This window comes from Mesocricetus auratus, unplaced genomic scaffold, assembly GCF_017639785.1.
Source record: "Mesocricetus auratus isolate SY011 unplaced genomic scaffold, BCM_Maur_2.0 Super-Scaffold_100676, whole genome shotgun sequence".
Taxonomy (NCBI): domain Eukaryota; kingdom Metazoa; phylum Chordata; class Mammalia; order Rodentia; family Cricetidae; genus Mesocricetus; species Mesocricetus auratus.
The window spans coordinates 109,995,321-110,018,883 of NW_024429266.1; the positions used below are offsets into that span (position 1 = coordinate 109,995,321).

The 23,563-nt window shown below is 40.7% G+C and overlaps 1 protein-coding gene across 5 annotated transcripts in view; it reads left to right on the top strand.

Moving 5' to 3' along the window:
• Window positions 1-23,563, top strand: part of Rbm33 (RNA binding motif protein 33) — a 104,904-nt gene that overhangs the window by 41,538 nt on the left and 39,803 nt on the right. For all 5 annotated transcript variants that reach the window (XM_013123741.3, XM_013123743.3, XM_013123745.3 and 2 more), the window contains 3 exons: window positions 3,468-3,676; window positions 6,558-6,840; window positions 12,124-12,182. In XM_013123741.3, coding sequence (XP_012979195.1) covers window positions 3,468-3,676; window positions 6,558-6,840; window positions 12,124-12,182 — 551 coding nt within the window. The remainder of the gene's footprint in view (window positions 1-3,467; window positions 3,677-6,557; window positions 6,841-12,123; window positions 12,183-23,563) is intronic.

Consider the following 23,563-nt stretch of genomic DNA (forward strand, 5'->3'; position numbering starts at 1 on the left):
TTGCACCCCTGGAACTGTGGGGAAGAGAGGGCATGGAACCCTTAGAAGTGGTGTGATAAGGGGAAACATTTTGATTATTTACTGTTCTTCTAAAAAGGACTAAGTAGAATATGGTAATTTGGCTAGGTAATTGGACAAAGGCAAATGTTAAAAGTTCTTTTGTCTCACTGGGCAGTGGTGGCACATGCCTTTAATCCCAGCACTTCCAAGGCAGAGGCAGGTGGAGTCTGAGGCCAGCCTGGTCTTCAGAATAAGTTCCAGGACAGTTAGGGTTTACACAGTGAGACTCTGTCTCAATTGCCCCTCCCCCCCAAAATCTTCTGTCTCTGAGTTGTAATATAAGGAAGCTTAATGTTTGCAAAGTTTACCAGTAACATCAAAGTTGGGGTAATTTTCAATATGCAAAGAATGTCACTACCCATCAGAAGAATGGTTTCTTGAGAGGAGGAGTTTCCTGCTAATGGGCACACCTTCCCAGCTAGTGGGTATATGCAAGGCTTGGTGAGGAAGAGGGAAGGGCTCCACAGCCTCTGAGAGCTGTAAGTTTACGTGAGTGTCAGCTGTTAGCTTGTGTCCCCAGTTCCAAGATGGAGTTTATTGAATTGTAAAGCAGCTTGCCTGCTTTCATACTGACATAAAAGTGTGTTTCTGCTAGAGTCCCTTTGTTCTCTAGTGATGTATTGTTTTTGGATAGTTGATTCCTTTTTTTAAAGTTTTATTTATTATTTAAAATGAAAACTTTTAAAAAATTAGATTTATGTGAGTGATTGCCTGAATGTATGTATGTGTATCACATGTATGCGTTGGTGCCTTTGGAGCTTAGAAAAGGGGCCTGGATCCCCTGGAACTGGAATTAGGAGTGGTTATGAGTGGCCATGTGGATTGTTATGAACCATTAAGTGGATGATAGCAACTGAACCCTGGTCCAGTAGAAGAGTAACCAGTGATCCTAACCCTGAGCCATCTCCAACCCACAGATAACTTACTACCTTAGTAATAGATAGCCTTAATTAATGTTGAGAATCTTTTGTCCTTTAAAGAATATTCTTAAATAAAGAATACAATGCTGCCATGGTATCTCCCATATCTGACTCTGAAAGTATGTGTGTGAAGTGAAGAGTTCTTTTTGAGATCTGGAAGGGAGCTTGGTTACTTTCAAACACGTAATGTTGCCTCGTGTAAAGAGCACTAATTTGCACACATGATCTTCTGCACTGTTAAGGGCTAAATTTCAGTTGCTTATTGGGATATTCACTTCAGGCTGGGTTAAAAATATAATTTGGGTCTTTCATTTAAATTAGTCTTATTTAATTTGTTAGCCTTTTTTCCTCAGTCAGGATTTTATAAGTTAACCTTACAGAAGACTACGTAAGTGATGTTTTTTTCTATTTTCCCAAGGATGACACACAACTGAGCTCAGAATGTAAATCATTCTGTGAAGATGATGTCACTGGTGTAGGTGGTAATGTTCTGGTAGAGCCCAGTTGATCAAGATATCAAGATTGCTAGACCATATCTGTAAAGAGTTGGTTCATTGTTTATGAAAGTGCCAGGTGTGCTCTACACATGGACACTTTGACCATTTTTTCTAGGCTAAGCCTAGAAGTGAAGAGCAGTGGCTTCTTTTGTTTTAGGAAGCAGACTTGGATGATCTTTGAAGGTAGCATGGGCTCTGAGGGAAAGTGCTTTTTAATTTTTGAAGCTGAGCTCTGAATTTTTGTTCAGTCTCATTGACACATGCATCATGTTAAATTGCTTTTTATTACTTTGACTTAAGGAAAGGCTTGGTAATTTTTACATCTTAATTCTGTTGAACTAACATCCTAGCTACTTTCATTGAAGACAAAAGACCTGTGGGAAGGGGAGAACCTTTCACCTAGTGACGGTGGGCAGTTCTTAATGCTAGTAGCTACATACTCACCTTTTTATACTATGATCCTTGTTTTTCTTTTAAAATTGTTTTGGATTCAATTACCTATTGAGATTTATCATTTTTATCTTGCCAAACTGTATTCCATAAGCATGTATCCATTCTAACTATTCTGTAATTATTTGGAGTCAAATATGTTGCTACTAGTTAAGAAAGGTATGGGTAGTATAAATGTAGTTACTTTATGATGTATCTCTTTACTTTAGGATCTGGACATAGTTCAGAAAACACTTATGGGGAAATTAACATTTCAGTTGAAGTTACAAATGTAATTTCTATCCTGTCATATTTTGGTGACCTTTGTGACAGCTTGTCTCAATTGGAGGAGAGTATTTTTTCTTGCTGATTAAAGATGTCATTTGAAACCATTTTATTACTGGGGCTAGTAAAATTAATCTTGACACTCAGAACCATTAGAAAAATAATTGCTGATTCACTGCATAAAATGTGTGTGTGAAGCAATCATGTAGTCAAGATTAAAATAAAAATCTGTGCTGGTTAAAAAGAGATTATTATGTTTTCTTTCAGATGGGTCCATATTCATTTGAAAGAGAGGGAATACCATATCAACATTTTTAAGAAAATGAGTCATAGCTTACAGATTATTAGTCTGAGGTTGCAAAGTAGACTCCGGTGATATTTAAAATCTACTCCCAGTGGAGAAGACTTCCAGTAGAGTTCAGTGATGTTTTGACAAAATACATGTTTACTAATAAAATATATATTACCACATTTAGGCACTACTGTAAACTAAAGGGACCCTATTTGGATTAAAGGGCTTAGAATAATGTGCTATTGAAAGATTCTTAGGGTCTATGCCCATGTTCATTGTACTCCCAAAGCATGGGAGAGACACAGTTGACTGTGTAAAGTTCCTGCAGTGTTTAAAGTAGCCAGCCTTTCTTTGTGTGGCTTTTCCTCTCATTTGACAAGGTGTCTGTGTCTGTCTGCGTGTACTCACAATGTCTTTTTATATCATGACATATATACTAATGAATGTAAAAGTTTAAAGTGAAATGCAATTAATGAGTGTTCCATTCTTTAGGAGTTATCCTTAATAATTTTACTTGAGAAGGAGAAGGTCAGTAGTGGCTTTGATTTACATCAGAACGCTAAGGGTATTTTTTCCTGATTCTGTGCCATTACTCATTAGTGGCAGTTTCTCCTCCCTCCCTCCCTCTGGAGACAGGGTTTCTCTGTGTAGTCCTGGCTGTCCTGGAACTCACTCTGTAGACCAGGCTGGCCTTGAACTCATGTGCCTCCCAAGTGCTGGGACTAAAGAAAGCTACCATGCCCAGCTAGTGGCATCTTTTTACTGTCCTAATTGGATCCCAGTGGTAGAGGAGGACAGTTTCCAACTGTGATAATCCGTTAACATTGACTGCTTTTTAAGATTCACTTGGCATACTATGTGATAGTGAAAGCATTTTTGATATATTGATACTTGTATCAAGAGTTTGCTACTTGGTTCTTACTGTTCTCTCCACACAGATGTATGTAGTGTAGGCTGTATTTTAACACTTGTACATCTTTTTAGAGCTTTCAGCAGAAGCCAAAGCTGCATTGCTTGAATTTGAAGAAAGAGAGCGACAGCATAAGCAGGGACGCTATGGTTCCCGTCGGGGAGGAAGGCGAGGAGGCTCTCTGATGTGCCGTGGAATGGGAGACCAGAGGCGAGAGAACAGTGAGAGGGCACGGATGAAAGAGCACAGGCCCGCCCTGCTTCCTACACAGCCTCCGGTTGTGGTGAGTATGGCGTTTCATTGCTGTATCCACCAGTTCTGGAGCAATGAAAGGCACAATTCACATTCACCTTTTCTGAAATGACACTGAAGCAGTAGAAGCAGTGGTTGAAGTTTCTGGGTTTTGGTCTATGGTACGATTTCATCTGTAGTTTGAGGATTGGTCCTTCCATTATTGGGTAGTTAAAAAATGCATCTCAGCACTTGCATTGAACAGCTGGTGGCTAGTGTGGCTACAACTGAGCCCTGCTTTTCTCTCCTACATCAGTGAAGCCCTCTCAAGTGCAGTGCTTTTGATATGCTGATGTTAATACAGATAGAATTTAGGTCATAGTTGATTATTTTATTCAGTGCTTCTTTTTGTGTATGTGTGTGGTGGGGGTGGGTTTCGAGACCATTTCTCTGTGTAACAGCCCTGGCTGTCCTGGAACTCACTTTGTAGACCAGACTGGTCGTTAATTCAGAGAGATCCTCCTGCCTCAGCTTTCTGAGTGCTGGGATTAAAGGCGTGCGCCACCACCGCCTGGATAGAGTGTTTTTCTATAGGTTTTCCCTTCACTATCAGTTTTTCTTAATTGTATCTTATAAAACTGTTCATGACTTGAGACTGAATTATGTAGGTAAACTTAGGTAAATTTCTTCTGAGTATCTGTCCTTTTGTTCAGCTAGAAGTAAACTTCATGGCTTTCTCCTTTGGAAGTCAGTACTAGGAAGAAACATAATGTAAGATGTATCCCTAGTGTATACCACATACCCCTACTCTTGGCCTTTGTTAGCAATGTTTCAGGTACTATCTATCCATTGTTGAGATGATGAAGTAGAAAGGATGATTGTTGATCTTATGTCTGAATCTAGTTTTAATGTACTCCAGAGGAAGAAAAAAATAAGTTTGATGACATCAATACACAGTTCTGTTGCACCCAGTTGGTTGGTTCTCCATCAGGGTAAGCAAGTTATGCCCCAGCTTGGCCTTGCATCATCAAGAGTGCCACAGAACTCTTTTTTTTTTCCTTTTCTCGAGACAGGGTTTCCTCTGTATTGTTTTAGAGGCTGTCCTGGAACATGCTCTGTAGATCAGGCTGGCCTCGAACTCACAGAGATCCTCCTGCCTCTGCCTCCCAAGTGCTGGGGTTAAAGGTGTGCGCCACCAACGCCCGGCCAGAATTCCTTTTTTTATTTACAGGTGAGGGAGGTTAATGGAGAGAGGGCTGGATACCATTAACACCCAGTCAAAATGAAAAAGTAACTAGCATTCTGACAGAGTAGCTGTGTCTTTGGCTCCTGGTGACTGACCACCTGGTAGGTTGCGTTGCCACCAAATAGCTGGTAGACTGAGTCTGACCAGCAGCCATGCATTTAAATCAGACTTAACAGCATCCAGCAGAAACCAAAGAATTAAAGGCATTTCCAGTTTAGCTTTTTTTTGTTGTTGTTGTTGATGAGCTTCCCATGACTAAAATTCCTGTTTCTGTTTCACACATTTTTATATCATGGGATAACAATAGTAAGATCTGTTACAAATAGTTTGCCTGTTAGGTATTATCAGTGACATGATATTTTTACTTTTAGGAAGTTGCTCTTCTCTTCCCTCCTTGTCAGAAAGTTAGGGGGCACTCAATCCCAAGGCAAATGTGCCAGGGTTTGAAATGGGGAGGGGACAACACCCAATTTCAGTGCCAGCCTCCTTCAGTGAGCTCAGACAACACATGACAGTTTCCTGATTTTATGAATTATACACTTGGGTGTGTAAAGGCAATGAGCAGAAGGGATTGCCCTGGGTCTTGAAAGAGGGGAGTTCAGGTTTATTGGTTCCTGAGTCCTCGGGACATCCTTTCTGAGGAAAGACAGTCAACCAATGCCATATACAATTTAACGTTTTAGTCTTCCTGTTTTGTTCCCTGGTGTCTCTCCTTGTCCTTCCTCAGACTGTGGCTCTTCTGTCTGCCATTTGACAGGCCTGTGTTCATCTTTTCCATCTCACAGGATGAGTAGTCACCTACTTTCCTAGAGAAGGCATCATTGGGACTTCCTTGCCATATGTGTTGTAGTTTCCACTTGAAATGCAGAGACTATAATTGGGCATCATCCCAGGGAAAACAACTAGTTAGATAGCTGAATTATAAGTGTTTTGACTACTGATTGGCACTAGTAGTGGGTAAAAGCAAAACTCATGGAATCAGATTGTCTGAATCCAACTCACTTTCTGGCAATGTCAGGAATAGGCCTGCTGCTTCCTGTACAACCTTCCCATGGGGACTTGAGATAAAGGACTGCAGCAGGTTGCAGGGCCACTTTGGGTTGTCCTTTTATTTATTTGCTTATTTTTGGTCCCTGTCCTCTTACCTTCTCTTTATATGCTGTATCCCTCTCTCCTTCTTGACCATATAGGAAGTCCTTTCTTCTGGTCTTCTCCATTCATGGTCTGTTAATTCTCTCTGAGCAAGAATGCATCCCTTTTCTGCAGTGCAAGCTTGGCCCAGATACCACTTTCTCAAAGCAGTTTCTTACCCTGACCCTTTCTCAGTGGCAGGCTTTTAGTGCTCTCTCCTGTCTGTCTCCTTGAGGAGAGGCTGTGCTTAGAAGCTATGGGTAGCTTTGCTTGTTATGGATACTTTTGTTTCCTGGGCTGAATTTTATTTCTCAGAATTCATGCTGTATGCTTTGGGTAGTCATTTCTTCTATCCTTGCCATGGACTGGTTGGGCTGTGTGCTATCTTGTGAATCTGTGGTGCAGCTTATTTATCCTGCGTACAAAATTTATGTACAAGTTGTTACTGGAAGTTTATTTCTCAAAAGTTAAATGATAGAAGCTTGGTAGCATGTCAGCATTACTTAGTTTTCTTCGAAGTGCTGATTTGTTAATTTTTCTCTTTTGGTGATTTCAGGCTCACTCTCCAAGATTAATCCCTCCTCCACAGCCACAGCCTCCTCCACCACCCCCACCACCTCAGCAGCAGCCAATCAGAAGTCTCTTCCAACAACAGCAGCTACAGCCTCTACTCCCCTTACAGCACCCCCATCATCCCTCCCCACCCCAGGGAGTGCACATGCCACCCCAGATCGAGACTCCAAGGATGATGCTGACCCCTCCCCCAGTGACTCCTCAGCAGCCCAAGAACATCCACATCAATCCACACTTTAAGGGGACAGTGGTGACCCCTGTTCAAGGTGCGTGTTCTTTCAGTGACATTTTGCAGGGAAAATAATCTGCAAGATTCAGAAAATGTTTCTGAAAGTTTTTGAATCCTGAAGTATGGATAAAGACATGCTATATAGGAATATACATACTTCTCATTGCAAAAATGTGTTGATAATGATAGTCCCTATTTTGATTAATAAAGATGTTGTGAGCATGTTTATGATGACTTAAAATTCATGGTCAGGATCAGTGGGGCTGTTTGCACCAATATGATCAAGGATCACCTTGCTGCAATGTTTGGAGGAAGGCTGCGGGAGAAGTGTTTCCAGCTTGCTGGAGGCTGCACGTGATCCAGGTGTATTGGATGACTAGGGGAAAGAGACGGAGTACCTGGGAGGGTAGAGGTTACTAATCAGCAATTGATCTGAGCGAACAGTTCAAGTTGGGCATTGCTGGTGTAGAGGGTCTAGAATAGTGGTTCTCAACCTGTGGGTCCAGACCCTTTTAGGGGAGTAGAACAGTTCTTTCACGGGGGTTGTTGCCTAGGACCAGGTATTTACATTAAGATTCATAACAGTAGCAAAATTACAGTTATGAAGTAGCAACAAAAATAATTTTATGGTTGGGGTTCACCTCAACAATGAGGAGCTGTATTATCTATGGTCGCAGCATTAACAAGGCTGAGAACCACTGGTCTAGAGCAGTTAGCAGAGGTATGGGTATATAGAGAAGACTTAGGGTACTGGAGTTATGAATTAGGCAGAGCTGCTGGGGGCAGATTGGGGAGTTGAGGAAGCCCTGCTGGGTAGGCTGTTGATTGCCCTGACTGTAGGTAGACCTCAGTTCTGCTAGTGGCTTGTGAAATGGAAGTGGTAAGAAGGAGCCTGACTAAATTGTGCTCAGAATGGGAAGGTCCTGATGTGTGCTGACAGGCTTTTTTTCCATAGTGTTCTCTAAAGCTAAGTTGTTGTTTTTGGGGAAGGGGAAGCAGGCGTGAGAACAGTTAAAGCAAGGAGAGCCACATGCCATACTTAGAGGGCTAGCTGCACAGGGGGAAAGCTTATCTTGGCAGGACCCTGTGTGCCAGGAGTAGGAATGAGGAACTTACAGACATGGGGCCAGGGGCAGTGTGAGTGCAGAAGGTGGCCCTGCTTGTTACGGTAGTAAGAGGCAGAATCTTGGATAAGATCTTGTGATGGCCATAGTTTTCTTAGTGAACAAGTTGGGGGTAGAATATGTGAGAAATTCCGAGGAGAGAAATCTTGATGCCATGTTCTGGGAACAGACCAGGAAAGAGTGAGCCCCAAATTTGAGAGAAATGACTAAAGATGAGAGTTGGCACAATGTTGTGTGTCACTGTCTGTGCTTGCCTCTTATTCTGGGTGAAGCATGGACAGCTGTGTTCATAGAGTAGTAGATAAACCAGACCTGAAATTGATGGGTCCTGTGAAGAAAAAGACAGCAAAGGAGAAGATACTTCCTGAAATTGGTCCTGGAGGGAGAGAGATGATGGAATGCTGAGAGCTACATGGGAAGGAGGGCGCCGCCTTGCAGAAGTGCAGTGGGATTGGGACTGAGAGTTACGAAGATGGTGGCAATGACTCGGGAACTGACTTTACAAAGTAGAGGAGGAGCTTTAGGTGGCCTGAGGTTTGGTTCTGGGTTTGGGACAGCAATGGGGCTGGGAAGGAGCCCACCTGTCAGAAAGAATGGGAGGGATCCTTGTCACTTTGGGGCTTCTGAGAAAGGGACAGTATGAGCTCAGGAGGTAGAGAAATTTCACAAGTTGAGAAAGCACACGGTTCCTTGCTAAACCTGGAGCTCACCAGTTTGGGTAATCAGGTTGCTAGCTTATTCTGGGCATTCCCCATCTTTGCCTTCCAAGTGCTGGGACTATAGTTTGGTTACATATCCATGTGACATTTCTGCAGGTGCGAGGGATCTAAACTCTTGTTGCCACACTTTCACCTCTGAGATATCCTTCCAGCCCCCAACATAAGTCTTCTCTGGCCGCGCATTGGTGGCACACGCCTTTAATCCCAGCACTCGGGAGGCAGAGGCAGGCGGATCTCTGTGAATTCAAGGCCAGCCTGGTCTACAAAGCAAGTTCCAGGACAGCTTCTAAAACAATACAGAGAAACCTTGTCTCGAAAAACCAAAAAAAAAAAAAAAAAAAAAAAAAAGAGTCTTCTCTGTTTCCCTAAATTGAACTTCTCAATAGTTGCTCTATACCAACATTAATTAATTATGTATTTCCTTGTGAATTTCAGTGGAAAACTGGTAGCTGGTAAGATGCATAGACTTTCTTTCTTTAGCCTAATAGAAATAAGATAGCACTGTACTGGAAGAGAGTAAAGCTGTAAAGAGATCCTGGAATATTCTCTAGGCCAAATGGTGTCACTTGCTAGAAGTCATTGGACTGGGAAAGTATTAAATGGAGATCCTGCACCCAGGAGCTTGAGCGACACAGTAAACGTTGAGTCCACTTGAAGCTCCTTAAGGTCACCCTGAACCTAGGAGCCTTGTTGCTGCTCGTTCCTTGTCTTTCATGTACCTGATGCTGGAGTTAAGAAAACCTTAATTCTTGCTGGGCACATGTGAGATCCTAGCAGTGTTTGATCATTTAGTACTTTGTAAATAAGATTAAATTGAAGCCCCAGTTCTTGGGAGAGGCTAAGTGCTAGGATGTGTCCTGCATATGCAAAGTACAGATTAAACTAGCACTTCTCAGAGTCTTAACTGCTAAGTGCACTTAAAGTCTTTACAGTGCACGCCTTTAATCCCAGCAGTGCTTGGGAGGCAAAGTCAGGCAACTTTGGGGCCAGTCTGGTCTATATAGTTTCAGGTAAGACCTTGTCTCAAGACAGACAGTAAAAAAGATTAGAAACTTATTTCTAATTATGTGGATATATGCGTCTGTGTAGGGGTGTGTGCTTGTGTATGTAGATGACCTTGGAGGTGTTCAGGGTGTTGGATCCCTTGAACTGGAGTTACAGGTGGTTGTGAGCTGTCCAACCTAGGTTATGAATTTGAATCCTCTACAAGAACAGTATGCACTCTTAACCACTGAATTATCTCTACATCCCTCTGAAAATTTCTCATAATTAGTATAATAATTAGTTTGCTGAGTAATTATATGTATATGCTTGCATGTGTATATGTACGTGGTGCTGGAACTGAGAACCTCCCCAGTGCTAGGTGCTAGGTAAATGCTTTTCTACTGAGATGTCTTTTAAATTAGTGTGTTTTCTTTTGAGGGTAAAAGACTGCTCCATTGTAATATACTTAAATCATTTTGATGGAAGCTTAAGTTGTTCTCCAGATATGTATCCTTAAATTGTAGTAAGTTGAAAATGCCTTCTATTAGATACACAGCATGCTAAGAGTCTACATAAATACTTAATACCAAATTTTCAGGTTCAAGGTTTAACTAGACTGGTGGAAGCATCGAAGGTTGTTTCATGTGGTGCATGACGAGGGCCTGGGTCTTGATCCTACTGCTTTGTAGATTGGGCAGGAGCACTTCTGCTCCCATGTTCTCCTGTGCCTCTGGGAGCTCTGTATACCATTTATTTCTTGAAGAAAATAGCTGGAGACTTTATCAATGTTGCCAGCTCCTAAGAGATCATGTTAACAAACCCATTCATTAGAATCAGCTCTCATCTCCTGCTTCTTATTGTGCTTTGTTGGAATTGTTTGGTTCCTATAAATGAGGTTTGGTAGAGGAACTAGGTGTTTTATATTTGGTACTTGATTTAAAAATATTGTCCATCTGTTGTTAAATGTGCCATTTTTTTTCTTCACCTTCACTATAACCTTCTGAGATGAGAATACTCTTTTTTTTTTTTTTTTTTCTCCCCTCAGAATATAGCTTGTTCTTTCCCTTTAGATGCCTGGTTGCTGTGTGTCTTCTTATAGGAAGTTTATGTTGGAATAGACCCTCAGGGAGCCTTAGACTTCTGCTAGTTTGACATTCTGTGAAAGGAAGTTTCAGTTATAGTTGCTTTTGATCAAATAGTGAGATGGCCCACACAATCAGTTAACATTGAGCCTGTAAAGTGTGATGTTAATTATACTAACCATCATAAAGTTTAATGTATGGGATTCATGTTGTAACTGGAACATAAAAGTTAAGTGTGTTACTATTTTAAAGTGATTGGATTGATTTCTTCAGGTGCATTTTTGTATCTATAGTTCTCATTTCGCAGAGTCCTCTTAAAGTTGTACTGTATTAAAACTGATTATTAGTTTGCTGAGGCTGCTGTAACAAGCACTACCAAGAGGTGTAGGCATTGGCAGGCTAATTCCCCTAGGCTTAATTCTTGGATTGCAGATGGCTTCCTCATGTTCTCATATGGTCTCTCTGTGAGCATGTGTTTGCATTTCTCCCTTTCTCCAGGATGCTGGTTAGGTTGGATTAGTGCTCACCATTCGAACCTCTTTAAAGACCTCTCCAAATGCATCACATTTAAGGTGCTCATAATGGGAGTTTTCCTGGGTGTATCTAGCACCATGTTTGACTGCAAGGTCCCACACCTCAACAGTGATGAGTTTTTCCAAATCCAGGTCAGTGAGATCAGTATAATGTGTGGCACATTTTAAAGGGCATCATTACATGCTCTAGCCCTAAGGGCTAAGCCTTCACTTCTTTGCTACAATGAGATATCCTCTTAAGACAAGTGGACTTCTTGATCTAGTAGACTGGTGAGAATTTGATCTCTTTGAAAACAAAACCAACCTGCAAGTGTCAGCACAGTAGTTTGCTTTCTTGTTATTCTCTGTAAGGCTATATGAGCATCATTCCACCCTTCCTCTTCCTGCCTCTTTTTCTCTCTCCCTCTTTTGTGATTCTATAGGATTCACGTTTCAATTTGTGTGTAACTGGGCAGGGCCTTACTGTATGTAACCCAGGCTGGTCACTGTGTAGCTCAGATGTAGCCTCAAACTTGAAACAGTCCTCCTTCTTCAGACTTCCAGAATGATGGGGCTACAAGTGTATCTACCATGTCACATCCTATTGAAAATAGGTCTTTTTATTTCAAAAGAAAATTATCTCCTTTTGTTGTAAAAAATATTTTAATTCTAAATAGTAATTCTCTGTTAGAACTTAAGCTTCATATCAGACTGTTTTATTCTGGGACCAAAAATAGCCTCCCTTCTTTTTTTTATGAGATGATTTTATAGGTAAAGTCTTAATGTTACGTGTGCCCAGTGTATGTAGTGTATGCTTTGTGTGAGATCTCATGTGTTGTCTTCCTCCCAGCCAGTCTGATGCCAAGTGATTGTAATGCAAGGTGTTTTTTTTTTTACAGTGCCCTTGCTGCCAGTTCCAAGCCAGCCGAGGCCTGCCGTGGGACCCCAAAGATTCCCAGTGAGTAGCAGCTGTTCTTCTTTCTGTCAGGGGAAGCACATGCTGACTGAGAGATTTCTGGTACTCAACTTGCCCAGCCAGATATTTTGTGGACATTGGTAAATGTTGACTACAGTTTCTGCAGTGGAAAATGTTTATGAAAACCTTAAGGTCAGTGGGTATGTTAGAGAAAAATTAATTTTAACTGTAAAATTGCTGAATCAAGATTATCAGCAAGATTTCTTTCATCTTAAAAAATATGAATTGTGATTTTTGTCATTATTGTGTTGAGGGCATGTCTTATAGCCACATGACATCTGTGAGTCTATGTGTCAAATCCCGGGAAACAAGAATGAAGTGCTTGGTTATTAAAGAGCTGTGATATTCCTGAGCGACAGGTTTCCTGTTCTTAAATGAAAAATTTAGATCTGAAACAAAGCATACATTCATGTGCTTTTTGTCATTTATCTGTAACTAGAAGAAAATATTTGCATTTTACTTTCTTTGAATTCGTTAAAGTCCCGAATACTTGTTTTTTTAAGAACCATGAGGAAATAGTCTAGGCAATGAATTGCTAATGTCATTTGGATGGGGAAAGGAGTGAGTATGTGTGTGTTGCGTATTGACAATGAATGGATGTGTGGTAGCTGCAGACAGGTTAGATGGAGAGCCTACCTACTAACCAGGTTCCCTGAAAGGCCCTATGTTGGACTAGGGTTTGGAGTAATTTTTAGACACTCTTGCTTTGTAGCTGTCATTTGTGGTACCATCTGAAGCTGTTTCTTTCTGGCCTTGTCCCCCCATATTTAGCTAAGATTTTTTTCCTTAGATTGTTGTTCAAGTTGTATGAATTTAGTTTTTAATTAGTTATTTTGGATACCAATCCCTAGTTAGAACATCTCTTTAAATGACTGCGTCCTCCAGGCTACTGTGGCGTCATTCCATGTACTTCTGAGGAAGCACTTATCTCCTTGCATTAATTTGGAATGCTGCCCCTCTTTCCTCAGGCCTGTGTGAAATTTGCTATTGGTCTTGTTTTCATCATGGTGTTAGAATTTGATGTAAAAAAGCAATTCTAGTTTTCAGAAATTTATGTAAATCAATTTTGTGGAACAAAGTGCTTGCCAATATGAAATTTGAGTAATTTGCAATTTTCATCTTTTTGGCTGTACAAACAGAATTTTATCTGATACTAGAAGGGGGGAAGAAACCCTCATGCTGTTTTAAGAATATTATTAGAGGAAATAACAGCTTAGCATTTGGAGGTCAGGGACAACCTGAAGAAAAATTGGTTCTCTCCTCCTACTATGAGGGTTCTAGGGATGGAACTCACATTGTAAGACTTGGTGGCCAGTGTCTTTACTCTCTACCTTAGTACTGTTCTATTGCTGTGAAGAGACATCATGACCAAGAAAACTCTTAAAAGGAAACATTTAATTGGAGGCTTGCCTAGAGTTTCAGAGAGTTAGTCCCTGATCATTATGGTGGGAAGCAGACAGGTATGGTGCTGGAGCAGTAGCTGAGAGCTTTATATTCTGATCGGGGGAAGAAGTGGGGGGAGGGAAAGGGAGAAGAAAGAGAAGAGAGAGGAGAGAGGCAGAGACTTGGCCTGGCCTGAAGTGGGGTTTTCAAACCTCAAAGCCCATTTCTAAAGATGACACACTTTTTACCAACAAGGCTATACCTCCTAATCCCTTTCTCACAGATGACTAAGCATTCAAACACATGAGCTTATGGGGTCTGTTCTCATTTAAACTACCATATCCTTGGAACCTTTTCCCTAGTCCCTCAATCAATCAAAATCTCTCTCTCTCTCTCTCTCTCTCTCTCTCTCTCTCTCTCTCTCTCTCTCTCTCTCTCTCTCTCTCTCTCTCTCTCTCTCTCTCTCTCTCTCTCTGTCTCCTCTCTCATAATAACCATTTACTTTTTAATTTATTTTTATTGGTGTTTTGCCTGTATGTATGTCAATGTGGGGGTGTGGGATCCTGGAGGTAGAGACAATTGTGAGCTGCTATGTGGGTGTTGGGAATTGAACCCAGGTCCTCTGGAAGAACAGTCGGTGCTTTTAACCACTGCTGAGCTTTTTCTCCACCAAATTTATTTTTTAAGGTCTAAAGACTATGAGATGGCATTAATATTCCTGAACCTTCCATTGGAGAATTGGAGAAGCTCTTTTAGGGCACAAAGCTATGTTCTGTTTCCAGGTGGTCCCCTATGCCTGGAAGTAGTTGGCTATGTGTATAACTGAAGAAATGCTGTAGGTCTCTGTTAGACACTGTCTAATAATGTCTTTATGTGTCATGTCCTAGCTTCTAGAATATGCAGGGCTTCATCTACTTTTTAGTCTTTCAGAGAAACCAGTGTGGGGCTTGTGTTTTCAAGCTGAGTGGAAATGTTGTTGTGATTTTAATTTTTTTTAATCCTTCAGAATATGTTTGGGAGGGAGATAAACTCAAGGTTGTCTTCTGACATTTGTTTAAGCTGGGACTTTAAAACAACTACCACCAAAGACCTTTTTTTTCCCTACTGCTATTTTAAGCATGATTGCTATGAATATAAACATGATACTATAAATGTTTAACAAAGATCTGTTTTATGGTGGTTCACAACTATTTCATGGCCCAAAAAGAATTAAATGAAGCCCAAGTTGGACCTTAATATCCGAGTAAAATGATAAAAACAATAAAAATAATATTGTGGTCCAATTAAGTCTTTTACCATTTATTTCTGCTGGTCATATACACTGCAGACCCTATCCCAGTCCTTCTCAACAATTAAGAGACAGTATTTATTACACAGACTCTTGCTTTGTAAAATGACCCATAATTCCTACACACGGCACATGCCTATAATCCTAGCACTTGAGAGGTTGAGGCAAGAAAGAGGACCCTGAGGTAGATGCCAGCCTGAGCTAGATAGCAAGACCTTGCCTCAAGAAGAAAAGGAAAAAAAAAAAAAAAGGTGGGGACTGGAGATGATATCTTAGTGGTGGAATGCTTGACAAGCATGTTCAGAGTTCTGAGTTCGATCTTTAGCATCACATACACACACATATGCACACAAAGACTATACACAGAAATGATAAAAGTATTAGTTAAGAAACCCAACTTCAGACTTTCTAGGTGTTGTGAATTCATTGTATTTCCTTGCTACATAAAATTAAATTTACATTTGGAAGTCTTTGTAGTAGTTTAAATAGAATTGGAAGTTGAACAAAGTATATTTCCTAAGTGGGGCTCTTTTAAATATGCATTCTCATTGCCCTGAAGATAGATATTGTTCGGGACAATGTGACACACACAGTACACAGCTGGTTCTCCTGTTAGTAGAAGTTGTGTGACAAGGCATTTCCTGGGGAGATGCAATACACAGGTCTACTCACCCCAGATAGGAATTCCACAGCTGTGGTGATATCTTGCTTGTACAAATAAAGCTTGTCTGAAGGTCAGAGAAGGAGTAAGCCACTGCCACTCCTTACCTCCTTCAAGTCTAAACAGACAAGAGAGTGAGTTCCTGTTTCTCCCTGCTTATATCCTGTTTCCATCCAGCTACCTCACTTCCTGTTTATCTGTACAGACCTCCAAACCTTTATGGTTAGCTAGTGGCATTCTCTGACCTTCAGACAGGCTTTATTTGTATAACAAGATATCACCACATATCCCCCTTTTTTGTCTAAAATTTTTTAAAAATGGTTTATAACTAATATAAGAAAAACTATATACAATATACAACAGACCAAGGTATGGATCCAATTTGGGTGAACCAATGAGTTTATTGGAGTTACTTACAGAATATGGGTGAGGGGTTGCTTACAGGAGCAGAAAAGACAGCTGAATGGCCACAGCCAACCCTATCATGGGTGACAGCTCACAAACATCTCGGAACCTGGAGGACACTGTACAGCCTGCAGGCAGCTCAACAAATTGGAGAGTGTCTTTTCCAGGTGCCTGTGAGTCAAACCCTCTCCCAGGCAAATCTGCTGCTTACTGCTTCTTCCAGGCAGCTGGTCCGGTCTCAGTCTTTTTTGTAACTTTCCTTCTTTGAGTCTTCCTTGCAGCTCAGTTCCTTCGAGAGGGAGGGCTTTCCGTGTTTTTTTGTTTACTCTGGCAGGGAGGGGCCTACTGAATCTGGTCAGTTTCAGAAACTTCCTGAAGTTATTTTGAGTTGTTTACCTTTGGTTTAAGGAGCTTCCTTCAGGATGGAATGTTTCAGCTTGAAACTTACACAATATTTGAATTGAGAGTTGTGAAAGTGTGTAGTATAAAGAAGAATGTTTGCATTTTTATATTTTTTGCTTTGTAAACTTCAAGGATGCATTGAACCTGTATTAGAGGATTGGGAGGTACATACTGAAGTAAGAAAGATTCTTCTCATTGCTTTAGTGACTCAGAAGCACACAGGGCAGACCCATGGTACATTTGCCACTCAGCCTGAGCAAGTTTTCTCTTACTCACTAGATAGAGGTAACAGCACTAGTTTAAAAGCCCATTTTATTGTCTATTTTATGAAAACTTCAGGAATAATTAAGAACTAGTATGATGCAGGATACTTGATCATGCTATGAACCCCTAGATTGTGTTACTGGAAAAACCTGCTTCTAGTTGTGTAGATTACCCCTAGCACACACCTTTAATTCAAGAGTTTTCTGCTTGAATATTTTTTTAACAAGATTAAAAAAGTCAGCCATAGGTCTAGAGTCAGGGCAAGTAGCCAGTTGACAGGAAGTGAATATAAACTTATTAAGAAATAAGCATAGAAAGTAAAAGGGAGTCAAGAGGTTGGCTAGAGAGACATACAGGAAGTAGAAGGGAGGGACATTGTTGGAGATGGTAGAAGAGAGGCTTCTGGGACAAGGGCAGAAGAGGAAGGTCAGCTGGTGTGCTTCCTTTTCTTCCTCTCTGAGCTAGCAGGCTTTCACTCCCCTTTTGACGCCAGTCTTTGATTGGTAAAATCTGAGCAATTGAGATTTTGGTAAAACCAATACTAGTATATAGAAAATTTTCTTAGGGAAGCTTCCTCTAGATTTGTTGGTGTGATATGTTTTTTGTTTTGTTTTGAGTGGTGCTGGGTCTTGAGCCCAGATAACTCCTAGCCTTGCCTCCCTTGTATTAATACAGAGACTGCCAGTCAGCCTAACACCATCACTTTTGCATGTGATAACTTGTTAGTCACTCTTAATGTACTATTGGGGTAAGACTGACAACGACTATTAGATAATTGAATATCATCTTTTAGAACAAAGATTTAAATGTCAAGGTGAGGAGTGCTCTAAGAAGGTCCTGTTTTAAGTACTTAGTTTTGAAAGAAACTGCTGTAGAGGTACCTGGGTCACAGTTTTAGGGTCATGTTTAGTCTTCACACAGGGATGTGGTTTCTAACCCTTTCCACCCATATACAGTGTTCCTTAGTACTTTGTGGTTTAAGCTTCAGGCTGAAAATTAGGTCTATGTACTGGATTTCCCTTTTTAATTTTATGAAGTGGATATTTTGTATTTACAGACCAGGCTTATAAATGTCTTGCAAATATAAATTGTCTCAGCTGATAATGATGAGAGAATAGCTGTTTCACCTTTACCTTGAGTCACTGTTCGTCTTCTGAATGTAAGGTACACCAGTTATTAAGGAATAGATGCCCACAGGAGCTAGTACAAGAGCAAGTAGCCTCCAAGACAGGGGCCGTAGGTCTCCTTTCTGGCCCCTTGCCTGTTAGTACTTCCATGGATTCAGTGTTCTCTGTGTGGACCAGAGCTTGCCCGTGTCAGTTCAGAACACACCTGCATCTTGTTTTTCCTTATAGACAAGTCCTGGTTTTGGTTTTGGGTTCTACTTTCAACTTAAATGTTCCTGTTTTCATGTTAAAGATCATTTTTGTTCACTGCACAGAGACAGTCCCTACTGTACATGCTATTACCGTCGACAGTTGTCCTTTTCTTCAAGTATTTTCTTTTTGGTTGTCCTAGAAAAGATAGCCCACAGCAATGCTAAAATGTCAGTTGCAATAAATCTTACTTTGAAGTTTTGTTAAGATAGTTTACATCTTCAGTCCCATTGTTGTTTTATATACAAATCTCCATTTAAAACAGTTTTTCTCAACGTGTGAGTCAAAACCCCAGGGCGTGCGCAGTCAAATGATCCTTTCAGGGATCACCTAAGACCATTGGAAAACACAGGTATTTATATGATTCACAGCAGTAGCAAAACTACAGTTATAAAATAGCAACAAAAATAATTTTATGGTTGGGGCCTCACCGCAATATGAGGGACTATATCAAAGGGTCACAGCATTAAGAAGGTTCAGAACCACTAATTTAAAGCTTCCTGACATAGGATAATAAAGCTGTTTAGTCCTTTGACTTCACACTGTTGTATTAGGCTGTTGATGTTTCTGATGACCAACAGCATATGGGTAGGCTATGGAAACTTTATTAAAATATTTGCATTCAATATATTTCGATATTCTTCCCCTTTCCTCATCCTCCCCTTCTCCTTACCCACCCAACTTCATGATCTCTCTTTCTCAGAACACGCACACACCAAACAATAAAACAAGATGTCAGACAAAAACCCAGTAAGACTCCCCCCAAAAAAGTGCAGCAACCCCCCCCCCCACACACACACACAAACACACAAAACCAATGGAGTCTCCTGGGCATGGAGGTAACCTGGAGTGTGGTTGATATACCCAGTTACACTTCATTGGAGAAAATTGATTTTTCCCTTTCCCAGCAGGTATCAATTGCAAATAGCTTCTTGGTTAGGGGTGGGATTTTATGTCCACATTCCTTTCTCCATATTGGTGTGGAATGATTTCCTGTTCTTTGTTTAAATTAAGGATGAAAATGCGTGCACTTTTAAGTTGGAATTAGTCTTTAGCATTGGCTGCATTGTTTGACTTGACCTGGCAAATGATGCTGGTGGGCAGCAGGGCTCTGGGCATGCTGTGGTTTATGGTATCAGGTGCTGATGATTGGGGCTTGCTGTCTGGGTCCTGAGTGCTATTTCATGCAAATCATGTCTGAGAGACTGCTGCAGCAAATCCCATTTCTTTTCTGATTATAACCTCACTGATGAGAATCAAGACTATGCTCTCCAGGAAGGAAAGTCTTGCTTTTGAGTGCTTACAGTTTTTACAACATGGCTGCAGTGCCTTATAATTATTACCCCTTAAGATTGGGAAGGGATGATGGACATTTCCTCTTATCAGATCTTTGAGTAGTAGAGGAGAATGTGGTAGGAGATCCTTCCAGCTGTCAGATATTGTCAGACTTGCAAGCAGAGAATGCAGTTTAAAATGCAGGTGACATAATTCCCAGCATCCTCCACTTGCTTCTGGGTTTCTGATTAATCATGATTACCATACATTATCATACCATCAAATTTAATCATATCAATGAATACCCATCTGCAGCAGTAACAGGAGCAGCTAAACACAGTGGAAACAGCCATTAAAGGAAGAGGTGGTTTATCAGATTCAGTAACCCATTAACTTGACTCTGCTATGTCAATATGCCTTATACACAGGATTGGAGGTGGGATTGGGTTGAAGGCCACGCTAAAAACCCAAGGCCAGGAAATAGCCATTGAAATTGTTTCATACTGATTTGTGTGTGTGTGTGACGCACACATTAATCGGAATCATTGCACTATTCTGTAAAAACGACTTTATAAGATAAGCAGTTTGTCTGCTTTCTGGGTAAAAGTATTAGATTGGAAGCAACACATCTGGCCACAGCATATCATCTTGAGGTGTGCGGTGTCATATAAGTACACTTGTGTTATATTCAGGGTGTCTGTCTGTCTGTGTCTACCCATGCATGCCCTGGGTATTCACGCTTGGCAGCAAGAGCCTTTACACAGCGAGCCACTCTCCTGCCCCTAGACCTAACTCCTGAGTACAATTCCCCAGTTTATAATATAGTAATGCAGCCCACTTCTGTTGCAATTTAGTCATGCAGCAGCCACCAGTGTTGCAGCTTAGTAACACAGCTGCCCATATTGGACAGTGATAGAAAGTTAAAACCATGGAATTGCTCTCTATACTAAGAAAATTTCTTCCATGATTTTGTTTGTGTGTGTGTGTATGTATATGTGTGTGTGTGTGTGTGTGTATTTGTTTTTAAGTTGTGGTGTGCTCAGCCGGGTGGTGGTGGCGGCGCACGCCTTTAATCCCAGCACTCGGGAGGCAGAGGCAGGCGGATCTCTGTGAGTTCGAGGCCAGGCTGGACCGACAGCCTCCAAAACAACACAGAAACCCTGTCTCATAAAAACCAAAAAAAAAAAAAAAAAAAAAAAAAAAGTTGTGGTGTGCTCTCTATAGAGCACACCAGTTACTTTGTTTTTATTATGTTTGAGAGTCCATGCACACATACCTACGTTATTAGCAGTTATTCCTCATGATCACTTTATTTTGAGGCAGGATTGATCACTGGGACCTGAGGTTTGTATTTTTGTGCTAGGATGGCTGTCCAGTGAGCCATTGGATCCATTCCTGTATTTACTCCCCCAGCATCAGGATAACACATGTGCTACCATACCTGACTTTTACCTGTGTCCCCAAAATCAAACTTGGGTTCTCATACTTGCCTAGTAGGTACTTTGCAGCTGACCCATCTCCCCAGCCAGTAACATTTATTTTCCCAGGAGTTTTTAAGACACTCATAAATCAGTGTAGAAATTTTGTTATCAGTGTGAGGGGTAGGGCATGAGTGCCACGACGTGTATGTAGAGGTCAGATGAAAGGTAGTATGAGTTCATTTCCTCCTAGCATGTGGGTTCTGGGGGGGGGTGGAACTCACATTGACAGGCCTGTGCAGCAACCACTTTTTCCCTGAGCCATTTTGCCAATCCTTATTTTAAAGACAAACTTTGAAAGATGTCCTAGACACATTGAAATGTATATCTTCCCTGTAATTAGACACCCCCCCACACTTAAAATAGTATTTTTGTTATGATGGTCTGCAAGCTCTTTATTATGGTGATAATAAAGGCAGTACCATCACAACAGGGCCTGTGTTGTACTTGCCCACCCTTAAATGTGTCTGTTTGGAGTCTGGCCCCTTGCCGGGGGGCATAAGGCACCTGAGATTCACTGGCTTTGTGCACCTGCTGGTAACTTGTCCTTGCTTGTTGCTCTGTTGTATTCCAGTACTGCAGTTTGTTTATTCACTACAGTATTGCTGGGGACATGTGCTCATCTTTAGGTTGGCAGGGGGTCATATGGAAAATGTGTTTTTCCTTCATATAACTGGACTGTGGCTTTGGGGTTTTTTGTTTGTTGTTTTTGAGACAGGGTTTCTTTGTTACACTGGTTGTCCTGGAATAGAGTATCCTCACTCTGGCCTCAAATTCAAAGATTTGCCTGCCTCTACCTCCCCAACACTGGGATTAAAGGTGTGTGCCACCACCACACAGGTATGACTTTGCTTTTTTATAATTGCTTCTTTTTTCTTAAAAAAAGTCTTTCAGCAATATTGTTAAAGATCAAGCTTGAACTAAAATATTACTGGTGGATTACTACATTTTAGATTTTTCTCGTAGTTTATGTCCAGCAACCTTAGGAAGCAGAGGTGTCATTATTCATTTTCTCTATTTTACAAACCGGGGGTGCTGAGTCTTAGAAGAATTAATTACTTAAGCTTATATAGCTTATGTAGCTGCATAGATGTACCATTTGAACCAAGGGTAGTTCATGTCCAGCACCCATTCTTTTCATTTTTATGCTGTACCTGTCCTTAAATATCAACATGCGCTTTTAAAAACTGTTATTACTTGTATTTATTTTATTATGGTACATGTGTGTGCTTGCACATATGTGTATGCACATGTATGGATGTCAAGGGACACCTTGTGAGCCTCAGTTCTTTGTTTCTACCTGTGGCTCCAGGAGCTCAAACTCAGATCATTGGGCTTGGCAGCAAAAGCACCCTTACCTTCTCAGCTATCACACGAGCTCTCAGCATTCATTGTTGATAAACTTTGCTTTTAAGAAAGAGAGCTTGAAACCCAACAAGTGGAACCAATTCTTCAGGATGTAACAGTCCTTGGTATGTTCATAGAGGATTTGCTAGAGGGGCCTGTTGTAAGCATGGCTGTTGAAGGGTAGTGTGCAGGAGTGTGCATTGCTTTGTTTTGTAGCAGAATCTTTTGGGGGGGGGAAGTAGTATTTTAGGCAGCAGTTTTTAGCTTACAGTCACTATTCTGGTTTATTACTTGAACCAAAAGTTCCTTGCATAAATTCACTCAATGTCCCTAAACATAAAACTAATACTTACTTTTTTGGAGTGTTCTACTTGTATGTATAAATACAAAAAAATACCTTCTAGAAAAATCAATATATTTAAACAAGGCACAACCTTAAAGAAAAAAAATACTATAGAGAATGCTCAGATAAGAGGATTAACACATTGTGCTAGAAGGCTCTAATTTTAATTTACGTCAGGGGTCACTGGTGGTCTTTATTCTTTGCTTTTAACCCATTTAATCAGAATTAACTGAGAGGTGTTCTTGAGTGTCAGTTAGTTTCTTATACAGTTCTTTGCATTTTAAGTGAGATTAATAAATGAAAACATATTATACAGGAAGGTTGTAATTTATTAAAAGATTCACAAAATTTCAATGACATTGTTAAGGTATTTAATTAGTCTTATTAAAACATACCAACTGACCCTTTTAGAGACTCTGATAAGTGGCATAATAGCAGTTGAAGCCTTTTTATTCTTGCCTTTATACGATTAAGTTTTTGCTAAGCAATTTATGCAAAGTTCCAATCTATTCTTTTTGTAACTGAAGTTATCAGTTCTTTCTGAATAGGATTAATATAGATAATGTCATGTAATTAACAAGAGATGCAAAAAAAGTGAAAGCATAATCTGTATAGGAATTATGAGAGGATGATAATCTCTTATCTTGGATTTTTTAAAGGGACATAAAGAAAAGCAAAACAGCAGTGTGAACGGATTAGATTAGCCTTTTCTTCCCAATGGTAGAAGCACGTTAGCACCGAAAGTTCCACGACGACACAGTTGTAAAAGAATTTTGCATTTGGTGGAGGGAATCAGTAATTTGTTAACCTTTATACCCCCTGGTAGGAGTCACCACCGGCCTGACATGGTGAGTCAGAACTCAGAACTGTGGCTTCTGTGGCTTAAGCTTGGAGCTGAGGTAGATGGAAAGAAACTCAAGTGAGTGGTCTTGTTCTAAGCTGCCATTCATCTATGGTAGAACTCTAGCCCCTGAGAGTTTTTCATCTTATTAAGGAGTAGTTAGTGGCTTCTTGAACCCAATTCTTTTGGATTGTCTGTGTGCTAGGTGCAATATTGTACCTACTTGTGTGGGCCAGGGTGTGAGCAGAACTCAATTAGTGATTTCAAGGGATTGGGAAGGGGAAGAAAGTTTGAGTTAAT